Here is an 18,832-nt window from a genome sequence, read left to right on the forward strand (position 1 = left end):
ATAATTGCTCATGATTTTTGACGTCTTTAACGGTAGTGGAATATATGACAAGGAGACGTCCATCGTACGCTTAATTCATAACCATCCATCAGACGCCGAAGCGTAATAATGTTTATTCTTATTTTACGGCAAACATTGTCACACAGTGAATTAGTGTCTTAGCATAATTCCATCTGCGTCTGGAAGTTTTTCAGCCATGTGTAACCTGTGCATGCACCGGTTGTATGCTGCTTGCATCGAAGAAGTTTAGAGAATACCAAAGCGGATATACCCAGTTTTATTATATATGCGAACCAGCTTGTAGCGACTTACTCATCCGGAAAGCATTCGGTGACCTTTCCAATGAAAGGGCAATAATTATGTGCTTTTTGGCACAGCTGCAGATATCAATGTGCGCTTTATTGCATTTAATGGGTCCTACTAATGGATTTTTTGGGTGAGTCGGTAAATGTGTAGTGTTTTCATCAGCTTTCTGCGTGACAAACGTAGCATGCATATGTAAGAAATTTCTTTCAGACTAACATCGCACCGACGTGAATTTGATGACGTCATTGTCCCAACTTTAATGAAGGAAAACCCGTTAATTAGTAATCAAGTTTTGCCGGGATATCATGGATCTAACCAGTTATTTTCTGGAGACGATTGCCGACCTTTGTATTTGCACCGGAAGCAGAGAGATGTCTGCCGGACCCACGAAGGATTTTCCGAAACACTAAAAGAAGCCATTGTTTTGTCCGTAACTGGATGCCAGAAAGAACTACGGTATGAACGGTGGAATTGTTCGTTAGGAAGGTCACGAAGATTTCTGCTAAAGAAACGTAAGTATCGGTGAATTAGTTGTGATTAGCTAAATGCTGCAGAATACAAACGGCAATTTGTGCGTATGACCTTTAGTCTAACTGTAACGCGCCAAACAATCAGAGCGCCGAACTACTTCCAAGTATTTTCAAGTATTATTAGTAAATTGTATAGATGTGTGCATTTCGAATATAGTACAGAGTCTACAGACTGCAGTATTACATTGCTGCGAATAGGACTTTTCGTATTACACGTTTATATTTATAGAAAAAATATATCTCCAATTTCGTATGGTTAGATTCCGCCATATGTGTATGTTTTGCATGATTCCGCCATGTATGTGATTAGATCCCCAAGTTCTGATAAAATGTTTTCAGTTTTAGTAAATTTAATTCATGACATTTTCTCTTTTCCCGAAATAGAAGGATGAAGTTTCAATAATTTTAGTTCGCTTATTTTTTCACTCGAATATTTCAGTTACTTTCTTTGATGCTTTCAGATTCACAAAACAATTTTTAAAACCCAAACCACATCATCATAAATCATTTATTATACAGCATCAACAGTTACAGGCGTTCTAAAAACAGAGATCATTAATTTGATTTAGATTGGCGCCGATCATTCATTTTCTGTTGTCAGTGCATGCCTTAATACGTACGTGTTCTCTGCATTAGTATGCATTTCCGTTTCATTTGGTCACTTGCGTAAAAAAATTGTGTATAAGTGGTTGTAGATTCATGTATGTGACCATACGTTCAGACCACCATTTTGCAAACAGTTTATAGACAGCATCTTTGTCTATTTATTGACTACATCTACATGCTTCTGATTTTTAATTCTTACTTTTGACTACTTAATATCTGTATAAAACGATAGGTGTCTCACGCGGGATTACCGCCTATTAGCACATAGGATCGTGGATGACAGGAACACAGCTGAACAGCCGCGTATTTAAGCAGATTATTTACCATGGGAAAAGTGTGACTGCACATTTTTCCGGCACGGTGTTATCCATGAACTATTGTTTTGTTTTCCTGGCAGACAGAATTTCAGTTTTAGCAATCTGAATAAAAATCTAAGTGTGTATCCAGATTAAAACTTAGATACCAGCAAAGCAGTTAAAAGTTTGAAACAATTAAAAAACAGTTAACAATATCATATTAAATTATGCGAACGCAGCGGTGGGATTTCGTATTTTTTTTAAATATCACGCGTGATCCCTCTTCCGGTAGCTTACATAATGTAAACGTTATGCACTCTTGTCTGTACTGTATTGTCAATATATCGTATATTGTACGTATACTTATTTAAATATATATACCCTCTGTACTTTATACTATATCTAGAGATTTTCTTTTAAGGCTATAAAGAAACGGCTTTTCTGAACGCCATCAATGCCGCAAGTTTAATCCATACATTTTCCCGTGCATGCAGTCGTGGTCAATTGGCATCGAGCTGTTCCTGTCAGGCATCTTACAACGAAATATCCTCCATGGCACTTACTGCAATGGATGCAGCGTGGCGGTGGAGTGGTTGCAGCGACAACACCGACGCTGCAGAAGCGATAATTCGCAACTTTGCCAATAAAAAACAGCTTGGAAGGAGTTCCAACGTAAATCATATCGATCAGCACAACTTTAATGTGGGATTAAAGGTAAGAGTATCGGTTTCATTCGAACGCTAAAACAATATATTTTGCACAAGTACTAGTAATGGATTGCTTGGTACACTGACGCTAGCTGCTTTAATTATATGTGCTTTAATTATATATGTGTCACAGTTAAATGGAAACAAATTTTGGTGTGTGGTTTAGTTGGTTAAAAGGAAGCGCTCAACTGTTTGCAAGTGTCACGGAGTGTCGGGATCGTGCTCAACGCGTTCCTGTTGGACTGTTGTGCAGCCAATGGCCAAAACCACGAAAGCGATTAGGAAGAAATTCCTTTCTGCTAAGAAAATGACATTTGAAAAAAACGCCCAACGATACCGGCCTGCAGACACGTCTTCCAAATCAAACGTCGCACTCTAGGCGATTGTTCCAAACTCCGAAATATGCGGCGGATAGCGATTTGCCGGCAGAACAACTCGTCTACCGGTCTGCTTCTCCCGATTTCTGCGCGGAATCCAGCTGGCTCGGTGGTGTCGCGGGACGACCGTGCCAGTCTAAGCCATCCATTGGGCTGAGTTATTTCGGATCTCAAATTGCAAAACGATCGTCATGTTCGGTTCTCTGCTGTCCACGCAAAGGTTATCATGCGAAAATGGAAGTCATACCGCAACTGTGCAACTGCACTATGGATCATCTTGTCGTTGACTGTGATCACTGTCTTAAAAAAATAGTGAGTTACTACTGCAATTAAACAGCGCATTTAAATCGGCAGCTCTTCGTTTTTATCCTAGATTTGTTTTTATTATCTGTGCATTTGGTATAATGACTATAATCCACAAACCGTGGCATTTTTGTTTGTTCATCTTGGGGATCAGTATGCAGTTTGCATTTAGCAAAATAAAGAAAGAAGACAGCCATCACGAATTTATATTTTATAGCGATGTTTTTTTCGGAATAAAATTGAAAACAACTCTCTGCAGCTGGGTCAAAGTCAGAAATGAAGATTATAACTTATAAGCCCGAAAAGCATAATGCAATGCCATCAGCGAACTCGCAACATAAACATATATATATGAAACAAAATCAAGAAATTTTTTAAAAAATTTCATATTTTTAAGGGAAACGCGAAGTCAGTTAAAAGCACTCGTATATATGCCGCTTTCAGTACTTAATACCGGGTAGTACAAGTATATGCAAAGTACTGTTTCGTAAGGAAACATAATATACTGTTCTACGACGCAATTGCCCATTCTTAAAGTATAACCAATACAAAAAAAGCTAACGAACTCAGTTCGATTATGTTTTCTTAAAGTTAGAGCCAACAGCACAAATGACGATTATTTTTTGGGACGCAAGTACAGAGCATTGTTCAGCGAACTGAACATTCAGTGTGACCTGGCCCAATACAAATGAGTGCCAACACATTTCGGGAATTCATCCAGTACACGCACATAATTTTATGCTGGATAAACTTCGATCTTAGGCACCAACATACGATACGTATTGCACCTGTGCATGAGCCGCCCCGGTATTCCTGGCGTTCGCAGGTGGAGAAGCTACATTAATGGTAAGCAGCACGCTGTGGATTGGCCGATATTATCGAGAAATCTCATTGATCGACTGTGAACATGCAAATATTGTGCTATCCGCTAAACATCAGAGCATAAAAAGTGCAATCAGGTGCTCGCTGTACGAGCAGAATCTGCGGCAGATTTTAGGATGATCCATTTCGGGATTTGCCGTAAGCTTGACGCAGCAATCGCGGTCGTGGCGCATCAGATTTGAAAACTCTAATACCAGCATTTCTGCATGATGCGGTTGTTGACTCGATAGTTTCACAGTTTGGCCGCTTATTTTGTTCTGATGTTCTGAAAATGGGTCAAGTACTCGCCTTGGTCAGAAATTACTTTTCCGGTTCTTCAGGACCTTCGACATGTGCGTCGGCTACTTCGTCGACTGTTGCACTCCCTGGCCAAAACGGTTCCCGCCGTCAAAGCGGTGACCCAGCTCTTAAAGTTTATTCGTGGTAAGCCGTAATACTTATTACTTACGTACTGTCCACTGTTACGCTTCTCATCTATATAGACGAAAAAGGGGATAAAATTAATGATTATCTTTAGCTGGTTGATTAACGTGACGTACAAGTAGGGACGACTGCACGCTAAATACCACTTCTGCATCAAATTATACGAGGACTGATATTATACGTACAAAGGGACAACTACTTAGACTTCTCTAAGTCCAAGTAATACGTAGCTAATGAGGCTTATGTAGTATAAATTTGTTTTTACTTCATAACTACTTAAAAAGATGCACATAAGTATTGTAACTTTATAAATCATTGGTGATTTTGGGAATCCTTACCCTAGGGTTACAACAGCAAACGCACAAAGATTTCAAAAGTGCGGCAAAAAACGCTTTTTAATTACACAATCTTACAGTTGTTAATATCATAAACGAATAACGCACACAGATTTTATTCCATATACTTACAGGAATAACAGACCGAAAGTGAATCCGGAAGATTACCAGTTTATAGCAAAAGAAAACGAGACCCTGGTCAAACAACCTCAAGCGATTAACGGACAACAATTTATTATCGAACGATGCCGGGTAAAATAATAAGTGTCAAAAAGTCGTTATGAACTAACATTAGTACCATAAAAACGCTGTTTTACAGAACTGCAACATCTTCTTGTTTGATTGGTGTGACACTGTAACGATACTGGACTGCACCGGATGTGCCATTTTTGTTGGCCCTTGCAAGGGAAGGTAAGCAAATATGCTATAATACATGTATAATTCTGGAACATGCTCCGCTATAACATGTGACGCGCACCAGTTTTCTGCTTCTTGAATGTTACCTCGAATTCATTTATGTTCGTATTTTGGCATCTGTTTATTTATTTCAGTATATTTCTGCGCCACTGTGTGGACTGCACAATTCTTGTCATTTGTCAACAGTTCAGAACTCGCGATTGCCGGAGACTTGCTGCATACTTATGTTGTTGTACTCAGCCGATTATCGGTATGTATTGTATTACGTGTGCCGCTACGTAATGCAGAATTTCGTAAACCGTCTAAACGCAGACAAGCGTTCTAAACATGGAAGAAGAGTAATTAAGATCGATGTAATTGCGGATACGACAGCCTAATGCGCAGATTTGGAAAAACAGTAACTCGAGGCGTTGCCGGAAATACTGCACCAGTACGATACGCAGCTACAATTGTATCATAATATACCTAACAATAAGTATACTTCATTCTAGTTATAGTAGTATTTATAATATTAATAGTTTATATTCTCGGCCGGCCGAGCATAAGCATGTTTGATGGCTAAGAAATATTTCAGTAATTTAGAGTTACACACCGCCAATTTATTTATATTTTACATTACAACGAATTACATTTTTGATGTTTCAATGATTGCAGAAAATACTGTGGGAGCAAAATTTGCTTGCCTGCAAATAAGTTACAATGGCTTGGAGGGTACGTACTACGTTCCTATATTTTATTATTTGTGAATAACGATGTGTATATTTACATACGCAAAACAATTAAGAAAGATTTTTGGCAAAATGGAATTGCTTAAGCCAAATGTACGTTAGAAAGCGATTCGCTTACCAAAGTATTTTTCTGCAAAAAGTATGCATGCAAACGATTTAACAGTTAATCATAAGCAAACAAGTTCATGGTGCTCATATTATCCTGTTTATTTATGGCCCAGGAAGCTTTTTCTAGCTATGGTGAAATCTTTGGTGTTTGCCAGACTTAATATTGAACAGGAATCGTACTCGTAGTTATCAGACTGCAGTTACAGATCAACTAAAAGCAGCAAAACTTTCTCCTTTTAACAATAACTGGAGCCAAGTGCACGATTTCACACCAAACACCGATGATATTCTCTCCAGCCACAACTTCAGCCTAATCCATGATACCCTTGCCACAGCGAAAGTCGGCCTTAGCGATCCAGAGTCCATTGGGGATGTCGATCTTAAAGCAAATTTTGATCCCTGTGTCAGCGTAATTCCTTATACTATGGGTGTTGCTCCTACCAATGCTCTTCACGAAGATGGCGAGGTATTTAATATACTTAATAGCTGGCAAAGGTGCTCTTTGATTCTCATGACACGCGTGCTCCTTGTTCGACAAAACTATGGTGACTTGCATGACCTGACCTTTGATTATCTTTCAGCATTGTTTGGTTGTCATATTTGCCGCGGATTACCCACAAGTGTCGGCTGTTGCTTTTACGAAAGAAATTCAAAACTTTCATCCTTCGCTGATTTTAATAAATTCCCGGGAAATCAGTCTGTCCGCAACGGATCTACAACGTATTTTGAAAACCGGTGTTTACGCGGACGCTTGTAAAAAAGGCAAGTAATTACGAGTGATAACACGCTCAAATTTTGCGCGAGATACTGTAGTGATTTTATATGAGCATTTATAGTAATTAAATTCAAACTTAATCATCTGTTGTTATTCAAACTTAGTTACTTACAGTAATCAAATGCAAACTTAGTTAAAACTATGGTTGGAGCGGTACCATAACTTTTTTTTAAGTCGATGCGTTTTTCTTCACCAGGTCCCGTGACTATTCTACATTACTTCGGCGCGGAAGCTATTAAAATTTGCCACAAAGTTTCTGGCTCCACAGTCAATCAGGGATCGAAACAGTCAGCATACGTTAGCAATTCCAAAGAATTTGTGCAATCTCAGATTGAAAATCTTTGGAACTTAGCCGACATGAAGATGAACTGATGATGACAAATTATTTTAGCCCGGTGATTGCCTGTTTTTCTAGTTTCTACTAAAACGAGAGTTCTGTCCGAATTTAACATAAAAATAACCAATTATTAAAGTGGTGCAAAGCAGACAGACAGTGCAGAAGTATATAATGGTATATGTAGGCAGAAGTTGTAATATATATGTATATATAGACAGTACAGGATGCTTCTACAATATTTGAACATTTGTGCACATGAAACATAGCGCGGTAATTGTACTGCACTGCACGGTATTTTCACGAACTGCATGGAACTGTGAGTAATATTGGTAATTTTTTAATACTTAACTTTACAAATAATTATGATCATGATGCAATAATGCCTGTAAACGTGACCGTCCTATCATTATAAAAGGTAACGTGCTTCTTGCTTTGCGCTTAGCTTTTTTGAATTCAAGGAATTACGGCTAATATAAAGTGCCACTAACAAGTACGATTTCTGTCAAACTTATGTACAGCTGGTTTTAACCGTATACTATTAAAACTGCAGCTGGTAATACCACATTCCGCTCGGCCAGTGTGTTTTCGATATTATCGACCAATGTATTATAAAATCATAAATTAATTATAACACGACATCCGAAGCTACAATAGTACCGTTACTACCGTTCAGAACTTCTGTTTGATATAACCGCAACCGTAAGCGAGTACAAGAAAAGTTGTAAAAATTAAGGTACTTATTACTACTTAATAAAAAATACAAAGCATGGTACCATCCCGACGATTAAACGGCACGTGCACGTGATATTATGAGCAAATGGCTCATATCGTCGCCGACCGGCGGAAATCTTTTCCATTTTTTGTAGCCCAAAAAATTGTCTGCTCCACTCTGCACAAGCGCACCGCGCACTGAGTGAACATATGCACGGTTCTCTTATCTCGATCGCATTAAACTGCAGTCTAAACTCGCTTTCTCACGATTGGTGATTTCAACTGGTTTGGTGTAACGAAGCAGTAAACTGCAGCGCTACAGACATTTTCTGTGGCAGTTCTATCTGCTTGCTTTCCCTTGTTTTCTGTTTTATAGCGTGTTTTGTTTCAAACATAAAACCGACAAGGAACCAGAGGAAACGAACTTGTTAACAGCATTCCGGGATGGTCTGGCGACAGCCTATTTGACCGGGATCCGGAAGTGTCGTGGTACTGTTACGGGAAGCTTCGTTCCCACGTGCATGATCCTCGCTGTGAGAAGCAGCTTCTGCCATTAGCTGTTTCCAAGAGTCCGGCTCTTTCTACCTGTCAGGTACTGTAATATAATCAAATCACATCGTATTTTTTGTCTTATCTATACGAGACAACCTGTACAGTTATTCAGAAAGTCGAAATTGCTGCTCTTACAGTTAAGTACAGTACTTTGTATCGTTGCATGCTACAAAGTATATACAGTAGTTTTATACACAGTTTACATGGTGTCTGTACTCTGTAGCCACTCATAAGACTTTGGACGCACTTTAACAACAGAGCTTGAATTTATTATATATGTTATTTTTAAAATGATGCAGTGAATTATTAGTTTCACATATCTCGCTGTTGTGCCTTTAATAACACAAATTCAGCTTTGCTACTTGGAACATAGCATCGATAATAAATTTGTTAGTCTCTTTCATGATTTGCCGTTTTGCGGCTTCCGCTACCGGCGATGTTCGTAATATTGTTTACTCAAACAGAAAAATTTTGAAACTGAAAAGGTTTTTTCTTCCAGAATCGCGTTCTGGATCTCATAACCGTAAAACGTTTTTGTTGTCCGTACGTACTTGTTCGGGTTTCTGAGCTCTCGGGTTGATAACCATACAATACAATTCGGCTGCTGATCAGTGCACAAGGGCATAGACTTCGCTGTGCAGGTTGTTATGGACGTTTTTAGCCATAGCCGCACTAATGGTTCTTTGTGTGCTTTGAAACATTGATTGCAATGTTTTCATCAAACACGGTTTAATATATTGACGAAATGGCGATCCGCTGAGCTGTGTTTGTGGTATTCAGCAAACGCCAATGCTTGCGCTGTGCGGTACTACATACGAAAGCAAAGCTGCTGGCGCAACCAGCTTTCATGTGCTGGCGCAAGTTCTCACGAGTTGACGGTGTGTTGGGAAAACGACAGTGTAGTGAATCAGCGCCGACTGAGCCTGTGCGAACCGGCATGCAGCATCGCCAGCGCTGTGCGGCTGCAGTATGTGCAAGAAGTCTTGAATTCTCCCGGCCATGTTCCAAAATTCCTATACTTACTATTAAATGTACACCCGCCATAATGTTAGTATTCATTAAGATACTAATGATTTGTGATTTTTTACTAACTTTGCTCGGGCAACCATTAATTCAAATTAAAAACGGATTATTAGTAAAAAAATAAAAAAATTAAAAATAAAAATAAAAATTACAAAAAATAAAAGTAAAAAATAAAAATTACTGTCGACCAAAGCGCTAACCATATAACGAACATTAAAATCGGAAGTGGTTTGTTTAACTCATATATAATATTAATCACCGCTAATTTACCGGTATGTTGTACAATGCGTAAAAAAATATAATTAGAAAGTAATCAAATCAGCCTGCATCGGTCCTTCTTGTGGATTTGCACCTTTTGCACCTTTATTTTTATTACTGTGAAACGTACATATACTTGCATATTGTCGAATTTAACACGTATTCGCTTATTGGTACGCCAGCATGTCATGTCATTTAAGTGAATTTATAATAACAGTTCCTCTACATAGTTGTTGCCACTCGTTTCCGTTTCCCTGGGCGCATTGCTAATTTTATAATGTTTAGAAACACACAAACTTTGTCTTGCTTTTACAGTACCTTATATTTAACAATAAGGTTTTAATTAATTTAAAAAAAGGGAAACATTGTTATCGCATGTGATTTGTTCGCTTCCACTTTAATGTTGTGCTTTGCAGTTTTTCTCGACTTACTGGTTAGTGACGTTGTAATACATACAAGATTTGATAAGTATGTTTGGACATAGATACACAAATTACAATCAGCAGATTCAGCACTATCATTTAAGAAAAGATTAAATTGAAGTTTACTGAACGGAAAAGTTAAAAAAGAGAAACGGAATAGCACGTCGAAAAAACTAGTATAATGCTACATCGTGGTTTAAAAAATGGTGGTAAATTCCAAGTGACCAACGAACTGTAATTAATTTTGATGTGATGTAATTTGGCACCTCATAGCTTCGTTAGCTTTGAATCGCAAAGCCACTTGTTGGACCTGCAGATCTTGATTTTTTTTTGCGTAGAAGAGTGAAGCATCGTTTTTACCCTTCGATACACCGGTAAACTGAAATTTTAGTTAACCAGTAAGCAAGCTAATTTTTTCCGTAATTCTGGTCGTAGTCCAACCTCCTTCACTATAGTGGCCACTGGCCAGTGCGACTTCCAGTGTTCTGCAAATACCTGACTTCATATCACTTCTCATATTACCTATTTGCTCGTGTTGCATTTTATCGCCCCATTTTATATGATTGCGCCCTGCGTATTGTCCTTCATGTATCCTCTTGGTCAGATATAAATGTGAGCGTGTGAACATTTGATGAAACCGGATAGAGCAAAAGTGGGCGAGAACTGAAGTTTTGTCTGGGTTATTGTAACTGCGCCGTGAGAGTTTCCAGCTATATATTCTCACACTCGAATCGATTCCTTTCTAACTGGATAGATAGATGGCCTTTCGTTCTAACGACAGATGGACATGAAAAGCTTTTCCAATATGTCCTTCCCATGTCCACATCAGTCAGCGTTTCTGATTCCATCTGCCTTTTACATTGCCATGATGCTCTGTATGTGCGGCTAATTGTTCGCTAACGTGTAGGCTAGCTGTACCGTTTAATAATCTGGATACGAAAAGGAGTTTGAAATGGCCACTTAGAGTTTTAAGACTGGCTTGTTGCTTTCATTTTAGAATGAATTTCATGCGCTTGAAAGCTTGTTTGCAAATCTGCAGACTTTTTAAATAGTTTATTCGCACCTTTTTGTCGCTGTTTCGAATGGTGAAAGCTCGCTTATATTGTATCTCCTTCGCTGTACTGCTGTAGCAGTAGGTGAGTGGCTCATTTTTTTGCAGGTGCTTAATTGGATTTTTCAGGTCAAGTCTCTTAAAATGTAGCGTATAAGTGCTTGTAAAGTAGAGTTTCCCACGTACTGTGTCGTTAATATAAGTAACGGTTTTTTTGTTTTTGCTGTGGATCTGTGCATTTATCCATGACTACTTTGCGAGCAATTAAACTACGTTATCAACCGGCGATTGATGGTGGGAGGGAGTATATGCTGAATTTTCAGAATTGAATGTTTTTTTCTGCGTCAACTGATAGGTATAATTTTTTAAATTTCTTTACACGTTAGGTGTACCTGGCTAACGTTGGTTCGGAGATAAAAAATGCCTTAACATCTTAATCTGTTTTATTTACGACATTTTATTTTTTTTATTATTATGTGATAAGAAAGAACTTCAGCAGTCTTTTACGTGCTTTTGTGGCACAAGTATAAATGAGCACGAGTAGTTAGTACGAGTTAGTAATTGCTGGCTGTGAAGACCACTGTCCATTATGACCGCAGACTGCATCGAATCCTTACGGGTTTGATGGATTTGGATATGTATGTGTTACGAAGAAGTTTGATCGTGCAGTGTTGCTAAAAGAAAATTTCGAGATGCTGCTGTACGTTGGGTGTTTTTGATTCACCAAACGGATACGCAGTTACCGACCTAATATGTAGTTCTATTGTATATTGTTGTGCAGTGGAATTAGATCAAATAGTGATACTGATTTTGATTGCTTTTTCTAATAAGCGGTTTTATAATAAAGTTGGTACGGGTTTAGTAACATGAGTTAGTCGACAGTCGACGGAGCGCGCATTTGAGATTTACACAAAAGTAAATAAGTCGTATCGCAAAAATTTGATAACTGCATTGATCCGTTTGAATAGTCTAGTTAATGTGACAGCGACCGATAATTGTCCTTAATTGTCACGTATCCAAATAGCGTTGCAATTCGATTAAGAAAAAAATCACGGAGTGCATTTTAATCCGTTTCGCGGTTTCCGAGCGGAACCACAGAAACCACTTCACTGTCAGCAAGTGCGGTGATCATCGCCAGTGTACGGGCAGCGATAGTTGCTACAAGCTTTTAGTTTATAATTTGTCTTATTTTATATCCCTGTATTTTGACTGCGTAATAATCATACTACATTAGTACATTTGGAAATCAACCCTTTATACGTTGGATAAGAGGCGGATTTGAATTTCTTATGGCGCTATATAGCGATTTTTGTGACAGTGAGCTAAGCATCATCAAATCGCCGTGTACAAATGAACCGGTAAGACCGTTGACTGGTCAGTTTAAATTACTTCAAATTCGAAAAGTTTGAACTAAGCCGGCAAGAAATACATTGATATTGATATAAACGATATTCTCTGTTTTTATGAAAGATATTATTGATGTGGTTTTGAGCTTGTTGTTTTCAAATCATTCTAATTGTGTAACTCTACTGGATTCGCTGTAGATGTTGTAAATTATTGATATATGAGATTCTGGAAATGATAGATATACGAGATTCATTATGAACATTGTGCACTTATACTGGTCATGAGCACACTTTACGAACATGCCAGACAATGGCAGACATGGTATTGCTTTGTTGAATTAACACGAATACGCCATAAAAAGTGTCTAAATATGAACTTAGATACATTTAAAAATAGGGTAATATTTACATTTTCTTCATCGTACAAAAATATTTTGGGTGGATGGAATTCTAAAATTGACAAGATGTTTAATGAATTGCAGAAACAGAGTTGATCGGATAAATATTCACATATCATTATGTTTTTACCTGTTAAAGTGTACAAATCTTCTACTTCTGTAGCATCAGTACGATAGCCGATTTTTTGGACCCTACCCTCCATATCTGACAACTACGTCGTCTGCGCGCGATTACCCTTTCCATTTACATTCGCCAGCCAGTCACCCGTCTCCTGGATGCCCTTCTGCGCTGCCGTTTCCGATCAGCCAGTCTCCGGTCTCCTTTTCCGGATATCCTTTTCCACCCGCATCCAGTACATGCAGTTATATCTCATCTGATCTACGCAAATTTGACCTGAAATCGTACGCCCATTGTCTGACCACGATGGCCTCTAACAAACGCAAACATTACGATACGGAAAATGACTCGGATGCAGAATCCGATGCGAAAGGTTATTGAAATTTTGATGTTGAAGTTTTCAGCTTGGCGTTTGCTTGATCCGTATAATTACAGATTACATCAAACCAGTGCCCTCTCCGACCACACTGAATTTATTGGCACAAATTAAGGAACCAAAGTTGAAAGATACCCACATGATGGAATACTTGAAGCAACAGAAAATGGATATGACGGTGTTAATTCTCCATGCTAAAGTTGCACAAAAGTCTTACGGAAACGAAAAACGGTAAAAGATGCATTTCTATGGTTGTACCTTATTGCTTCTGGATTTAACATTTGCTGTCGTTAGATTTTTTTGTCCACCACCTTGTGTGTACCTGCTGGGAAATGGATGGAGTGCAAAGGCGGAGAAGATGCCTGCAGATGTGCAGGTGTGTCCTTATGTTGGAATTGGTGGCGATCAGGAAATGCAGCAACTGGATTTCCAAGGAAAGGTTGGTAACAAAAGCGAATTGATTACCGATACAGGCGATACTGGATCACTGCTTGGCTGTGCTAGCAGTATTTTTTGTCGATTTCGAATTTTCGCACAATAAAAAGCATACATCTACAGCCGAGCATTGCTCACAGTAAACTACTGACAATTTTTGTCAATTTAATAACGCATTATCTGATGCACAGTATACGTTCTACATTACAGTGAAAAATTTTATAAAATTAATAGCTTTAACTAATTGATATAATTAATAAGACTAGTAGTAACTTTACCTGCTTACCAAATGTATGAAAGCTTTTTTGTGACCAATCTGTCGCTCTCGCATGAAGAGTACATTCTTTGCAGAATTTCTGTGCAGCGAAAACATTGTTTATCTCTGATTCGGACAAGCGGAAGTATTTCACTCTGATTTGTAAACTGTTCTACTCAAACGGACATCCGATTGGGACATTCCACAGTCGTAAAATCAAAGTCATCTCTAAACCTTCGAAAAAGAAGCAATCTCTGAAAAACACAGATCGTAAGAAATCGTTTAGCGCCGTCAATTTTCTGTTGCGTAACTATATTGCATCTAGTATGTGTATTTGCACCTGTGCCCATATAGTGTGCATTCCATCTGGAACGAAGATCGCTTTGTTCAACCGGCTGCGCTCGCAGACTGTGAGTACGCGCTATCTTCACGTTATGAATCAAGCGTTCCACGCTAGCTCTACACAATGGGGAGCATTCACCATCCACCTTCGTAAGCTGGACAAAATATGGTGACCTTTGATTAAGATGTTTATGTGTGGCATTTTCGTCTTCTAGTGGATGAAAACGAGCCGGAATCAGAAGAATTTACCTCGAAAGAAGGTTATATTCACTACGGGTCAACAGTTAAATTGGTTTGCGCGGTAACCGGCATGGCGCTACCACGGCTGATTATCCGCAAGATCGACAAGCAGATGGCTCTCCTGGATGCGGATGATCCGGTGTCTCAACTGCACAAATGCGCTTTCTATATGAAGGATACGGAACGAATGTACCTATGTCTTAGTGGCGAACGCATCGTTCAGTACCAGGTTTGTTTTAAAGTTTTCTAGTAGCAAGCACTCCAGACTTCGCTACCGCTGCTGCTGTTTGCGCATATAGTTCAGCAGTAGTGAATTTTCAGCGGAGATTACTGTTGTATTGTGTTGTTGTTTGCAGGCGAGTATATGTCCGAAAGAACCTAATCGCGAAATGATCAACGATGGTACTTGTTGGACTATTATCAGTGTTGACCAGGCACAGTACCGCTTTTATGAAGGTCTCGGTCCCGCTGCAATTCCTGTTTCTCCAGTTCCTGTGGTCAGAAGTTTGCATGTAAGAGGGATTTCGCTGATCGCTCAATAGCCTTCCAATCGGCTTGCATTTTCATATTGGCGTGTTCTCTGGTTTTTTAAACCCCTGATTAGTCGTCTCAAATCTGTGATCTATTATCTGATTTACTTCGTATCAGTGTCTATTAATCTTGTAATCAGTTGTTTTTTTTGTCTTTTGTGTAGCTCAACGGTGGTGGTAATGTGGCGATGCTGGAGTTAATCGGCGAGAATTTCACTCCCCAGCTGATGGTGTGGTTTCAGCATATTCAGGCGGAAACGCTTTACCGCTGCGAGGAAAACATTCTGTGCGTTGTTCCTGACATCAGTTCGTTCGGGGGCATGTGGGATTATGCTAGTGTAAGTGCCGTTTGATGGTCAGAACCTTATTTCTATCATATGGCGCCGTCTTTCTTGCAATTCAGAAATTTACAGATGCAATCTCTGAAAGTTGCAATCACATTAGTCAGGAATGATGGCGTCATTTATCCATCTGGTCTGACGTTCACGTATACCCCGGAGCCAAATCGAAGACTGTCGACTGGATTCGAACGGGTATGCAGTATGCTTCATTTTGAATTTTTTCGCGAAGAACAGTGAGCGTATTCCTCTACTAAATCCTTTTGTATTTGGTGTAGCAGCCGGAACCATGAACTCTCCTTCCATACGAGTATTCTCCTCGTTCAGTTGTTGATCTTTAATTTGTTTTATTGTTTTATCGCGTTGTCTCTTAGATTCGCTGGAATCGAGTCATACAAATTGTCTGATACATGTTTTACTTTTTGAATTCGCTAGTTAAGAAAAATTCTTTTGACACCGATGTTTTAATCTGGGTTTTAACTATTTGATTCCACAAAAGTGGGAGTTGTAAATAATTTATGCATGCATGTGCATGTGCAAGGCGACGAATGGTAAGATCCTCCAAATACTATTTCGCCAGAAACAGAACAAGAAATCAAAAAGAAAGCAAAACTGATAATAGTAGGTTCCACGCGACAGAAGTAATCTATCCGCCGATCGATATCAGAACATACACGAGAACGATACAAGAAACCGATGCAGTAAATGTTGGGTGACAAATCTGACCATTGTGGCTATAGTTTATCAATTTACAATCCAGGAGGCCGTAGATCTTCTGAAAACAAAATGGGTATAACACCGCACTATATTAAATATGAGTACAGATGACTCACCATCTTCTCTAAGCAACGCATTCCGTTTTTCCGTGTTCCGGCGATAACGTTTTGCCCTCAATTCCTCCTAAACCATAAAAAATATTTAAAAACTCGCTGAGTTTAGAAAGCAGTGTTTTGTTGTATAATCCACGCAAACCGCTTTCCAATTACGGTAACGCTTTCCTACCAAAGAAATATCTTCTGCAGGGTGGCATATTTGTCCGCCCTGTTCAGGAGCCGCAATGTAAACCGGCGCCGCTGGTACAGGAGCCGGAGCGGCAGTTTTGCCAGCAGCCGGGTTCGCATATGTAGGCATTGCACCTGTCGTTGTCCCGCCGGAAAGCGCTTTAAAGTCAATCCCTCCCGTAATCGGGGGAGGGCGCTGTAATAACAGCAACATCTCTAATTCAGTTTTATCAAACTCTACATCAAATGACCACTGGTCCGTGAAAAACTTTCACTGATGGCGTCCGTACCTCAGGAACTGCAGCGGGAAACAAGGGCCGCGGAGGTGGTTGTGACAGATTCGTGGCGCCAGGCGGTGGTGCCGGGCCTGGCCCGGGAGGCATGTGACCGGGTAGTGGCGGCGGCGGGCCTCCCATATTGGGTGGAACATTCATTCGAGGCGGCGCAGCCCAGGGAGGAGGCTGAGGCATTCCTGGAGGTGGCTGCTGCAGCATTGAAGGCGGTGGCCCACCCATAGGCATAAAGCCAGGTGGCATGCTGTAAAAATACCAAACGTAATATTTCAGCACATGTTTGCTAATCATCCATATTCTAGCATAGTAAGTTTCACTACTGATAAATTCAATCCATTATTGGGGTACACTTCAATGTAGAAAAAATCTGTACCCCGGTGGAAACATGCCCGGAGGTGGCATTCCAGGCATAGGAGGGGGCCGCTGCATGTGGGGCATGGGAGGCATGCCTGGAATGAAGGAGGGCATCATGTTCTGCATCGGCCCTGGCGGTCTCATGCCAGGCGGAAGACCAGGCATCCCCGGCGCCGGTGGGAAGGCCCCGGCGAAGGAGGGATGTGGCCCGGGTGGCATGGATGGGGCAGGCGCTGGCGTGGTGGCCGGATTGGAAGATTCGTCGTCTGAATCCTTTCCCCCGTCATCCTGATCTCCTCCTGAGAAGCAAGAACAAAAATCTCCAATGCTGGGAAATGAAAGATCACTAGATCACACGATCAATAATGCAGCACTTCATAGGATTCTGCAGTCTGCACCATTCAGTGCACCGCCATCCGCTAAGGTTACAAAATAATATTATACATGTAAATGTTAAAATGGTTAACGATTATTAAGAAGCAACGATGGGTAGTAACAGATAACAGAGATAAACAAACTACAATGTGTTGCCCATTTGAGGCTGCAGTATAAAAAGGTCCACTAAGAATTACGTAATTGCCCATTTTCGCCGTATCTACAGGAAAAGACTGATGACAATTTACCTTTTAAGAAAAAGCACAAAGTTAACAAATTTTGGCTGCTTACGTAATTCTTAGATGGTTCCTTTTAGGCAGCTCTACAAAGCAATGCAAAAATGTGCACCGAAAACAGGATTTTAATAACGAAAGAGTGACATACTTTCCCTCTTCTGCTGTTCATGCGCGCGCAGATCTTCCGGTGGAATTCCTTCCATGCCGTAAATTTCCACATCGACACTCGTTCGACCAACAATGGCATTTGGTATTTTATCCAGTGTTTCTTTGTGGACCTACCAAGCACAGACACTTTACTTGATATCAAATTTTGCCACAAAAAATTCGAAAGCTCTAAAGCTTAACGCACAAAACTTTTTTAATAAAATACATCAGTTCGGAAGTAGACAACAACCACAAAACTTGTGCTGGTTTCGAATTCAATTTCCGACTTTCTGAAGTGTATTAGCTAATTAAAATTGAGTCAGCGGTAAAGAAGATCCAGCTACAGTACTACAAAATATTCGTGAACGATGAAACCATCAATTCCGAAAACAATAAAAGGCGAACCCAAACCTTTATGTTAGTTAAAAACTAAACAAGTTTTGCTGGGTTTGTCCACCTGAATCAACACTTTTAATCCTAGTTCCTAAAACTCTATAAAATCATAATATTTTTACGAAGCTGCTGCCGCAAAGTGTGGCATCCTCCCAAGTAGCCAAGTACTGTACCTGCATGCAGTGGATGGCCAGCACCGTGTACGGCTTCTGCGGTTTGGCCTTCTGATGCTGGATAAGAATCTTTTCGTCTTCAAACTCCCGATTGCAGTACCTGCCAAACAACCGCGTTAGTTGCAAAAGATTCCACTGAGATCCGTTCTGATTCTGGTCCAGCCAGAGCCAATGAGCCATACATCCAACTCTGCCACATCGTGGCATTAACACGTACCAGCACCACGGCTTCTGCGGCTTCTTCTTCTTTCGTCCCATGGTTTGTGAAACTATAATCTCAAAATTCAACTTTTTCCAAACATTTCTTCCAACGTTGCTTTCAGCTTTAAGAATC

The 18,832-nt window shown here is 39.9% G+C and overlaps 4 protein-coding genes across 7 annotated transcripts; 3 read left to right on the forward strand and 1 right to left on the reverse strand.

The window, feature by feature from the left end:
• The first annotated feature begins 50 nt into the window (after positions 1-50).
• On the forward strand, positions 51-3,170 carry LOC129586342 (protein Wnt-9b-like). The gene is made up of 4 exons (XM_055479525.1): positions 51-436; positions 517-818; positions 2,160-2,452; positions 2,612-3,170. The coding sequence occupies exons 1-4, from the start codon at positions 225-227 to the stop codon at positions 2,822-2,824; spliced, it is 1,020 nt and encodes a 339-aa protein (XP_055335500.1). The 5' UTR covers positions 51-224; the 3' UTR covers positions 2,825-3,170.
• Positions 3,171-3,743: 573 nt separating this feature from the next.
• Positions 3,744-7,278, forward strand: LOC129586285 (protein XRP2-like). 3 transcript variants are annotated; one of them, XM_055479411.1, is made up of 9 exons: positions 3,744-3,971; positions 4,328-4,430; positions 4,900-5,017; positions 5,085-5,176; positions 5,317-5,432; positions 5,837-5,893; positions 6,219-6,484; positions 6,600-6,780; positions 6,990-7,278. In XM_055479411.1, exons 1-9 carry the CDS (start codon positions 3,920-3,922, stop codon positions 7,163-7,165), a joined length of 1,161 nt encoding a protein of 386 aa, XP_055335386.1. In that variant the 5' UTR covers positions 3,744-3,919; the 3' UTR covers positions 7,166-7,278. The 3 variants fall into 3 exon arrangements, with proteins under 3 accessions (XP_055335386.1, XP_055335387.1, XP_055335389.1); XM_055479412.1 differs by having other exon boundaries at positions 6,225-6,484; XM_055479414.1 differs by lacking the exon at positions 3,744-3,971 and adding an exon at positions 4,001-4,145.
• Positions 7,279-7,597: 319 nt separating this feature from the next.
• On the forward strand, positions 7,598-16,051 carry LOC129586201 (suppressor of hairless protein-like). 2 transcript variants are annotated; one of them, XM_055479268.1, is made up of 11 exons: positions 7,598-8,433; positions 13,055-13,382; positions 13,445-13,616; positions 13,680-13,824; positions 14,172-14,346; positions 14,431-14,568; positions 14,634-14,887; positions 15,015-15,170; positions 15,353-15,526; positions 15,602-15,721; positions 15,808-16,051. In XM_055479268.1, the coding sequence occupies exons 2-11, from the start codon at positions 13,316-13,318 to the stop codon at positions 15,817-15,819; spliced, it is 1,413 nt and encodes a 470-aa protein (XP_055335243.1). In that variant the 5' UTR covers positions 7,598-8,433; positions 13,055-13,315; the 3' UTR covers positions 15,820-16,051. The 2 variants fall into 2 exon arrangements, with proteins under 2 accessions (XP_055335243.1, XP_055335242.1); XM_055479267.1 differs by having other exon boundaries at positions 7,606-8,433; positions 15,805-16,051.
• LOC129586202 (BUB3-interacting and GLEBS motif-containing protein ZNF207-like) lies at positions 15,813-18,756 on the reverse strand. Its single transcript, XM_055479269.1, has 8 exons — positions 18,716-18,756; positions 18,499-18,598; positions 17,934-18,063; positions 17,194-17,473; positions 16,818-17,064; positions 16,529-16,723; positions 16,360-16,426; positions 15,813-16,301 (listed from the first exon to the last, which is right to left on the reverse strand). Exons 1-8 carry the CDS (start codon positions 18,754-18,756, stop codon positions 16,276-16,278), a joined length of 1,086 nt encoding a protein of 361 aa, XP_055335244.1. The 3' UTR covers positions 15,813-16,275.
• Positions 18,757-18,832: the final 76 nt, after the last annotated feature.

Source organism: Paramacrobiotus metropolitanus, unplaced genomic scaffold (genome assembly GCF_019649055.1).
Source record: "Paramacrobiotus metropolitanus isolate TYO unplaced genomic scaffold, Prichtersi_v1.0 Parri_scaffold0000020, whole genome shotgun sequence".
Classification (NCBI taxonomy): Eukaryota; Metazoa; Tardigrada; class Eutardigrada; order Parachela; family Macrobiotidae; genus Paramacrobiotus; species Paramacrobiotus metropolitanus.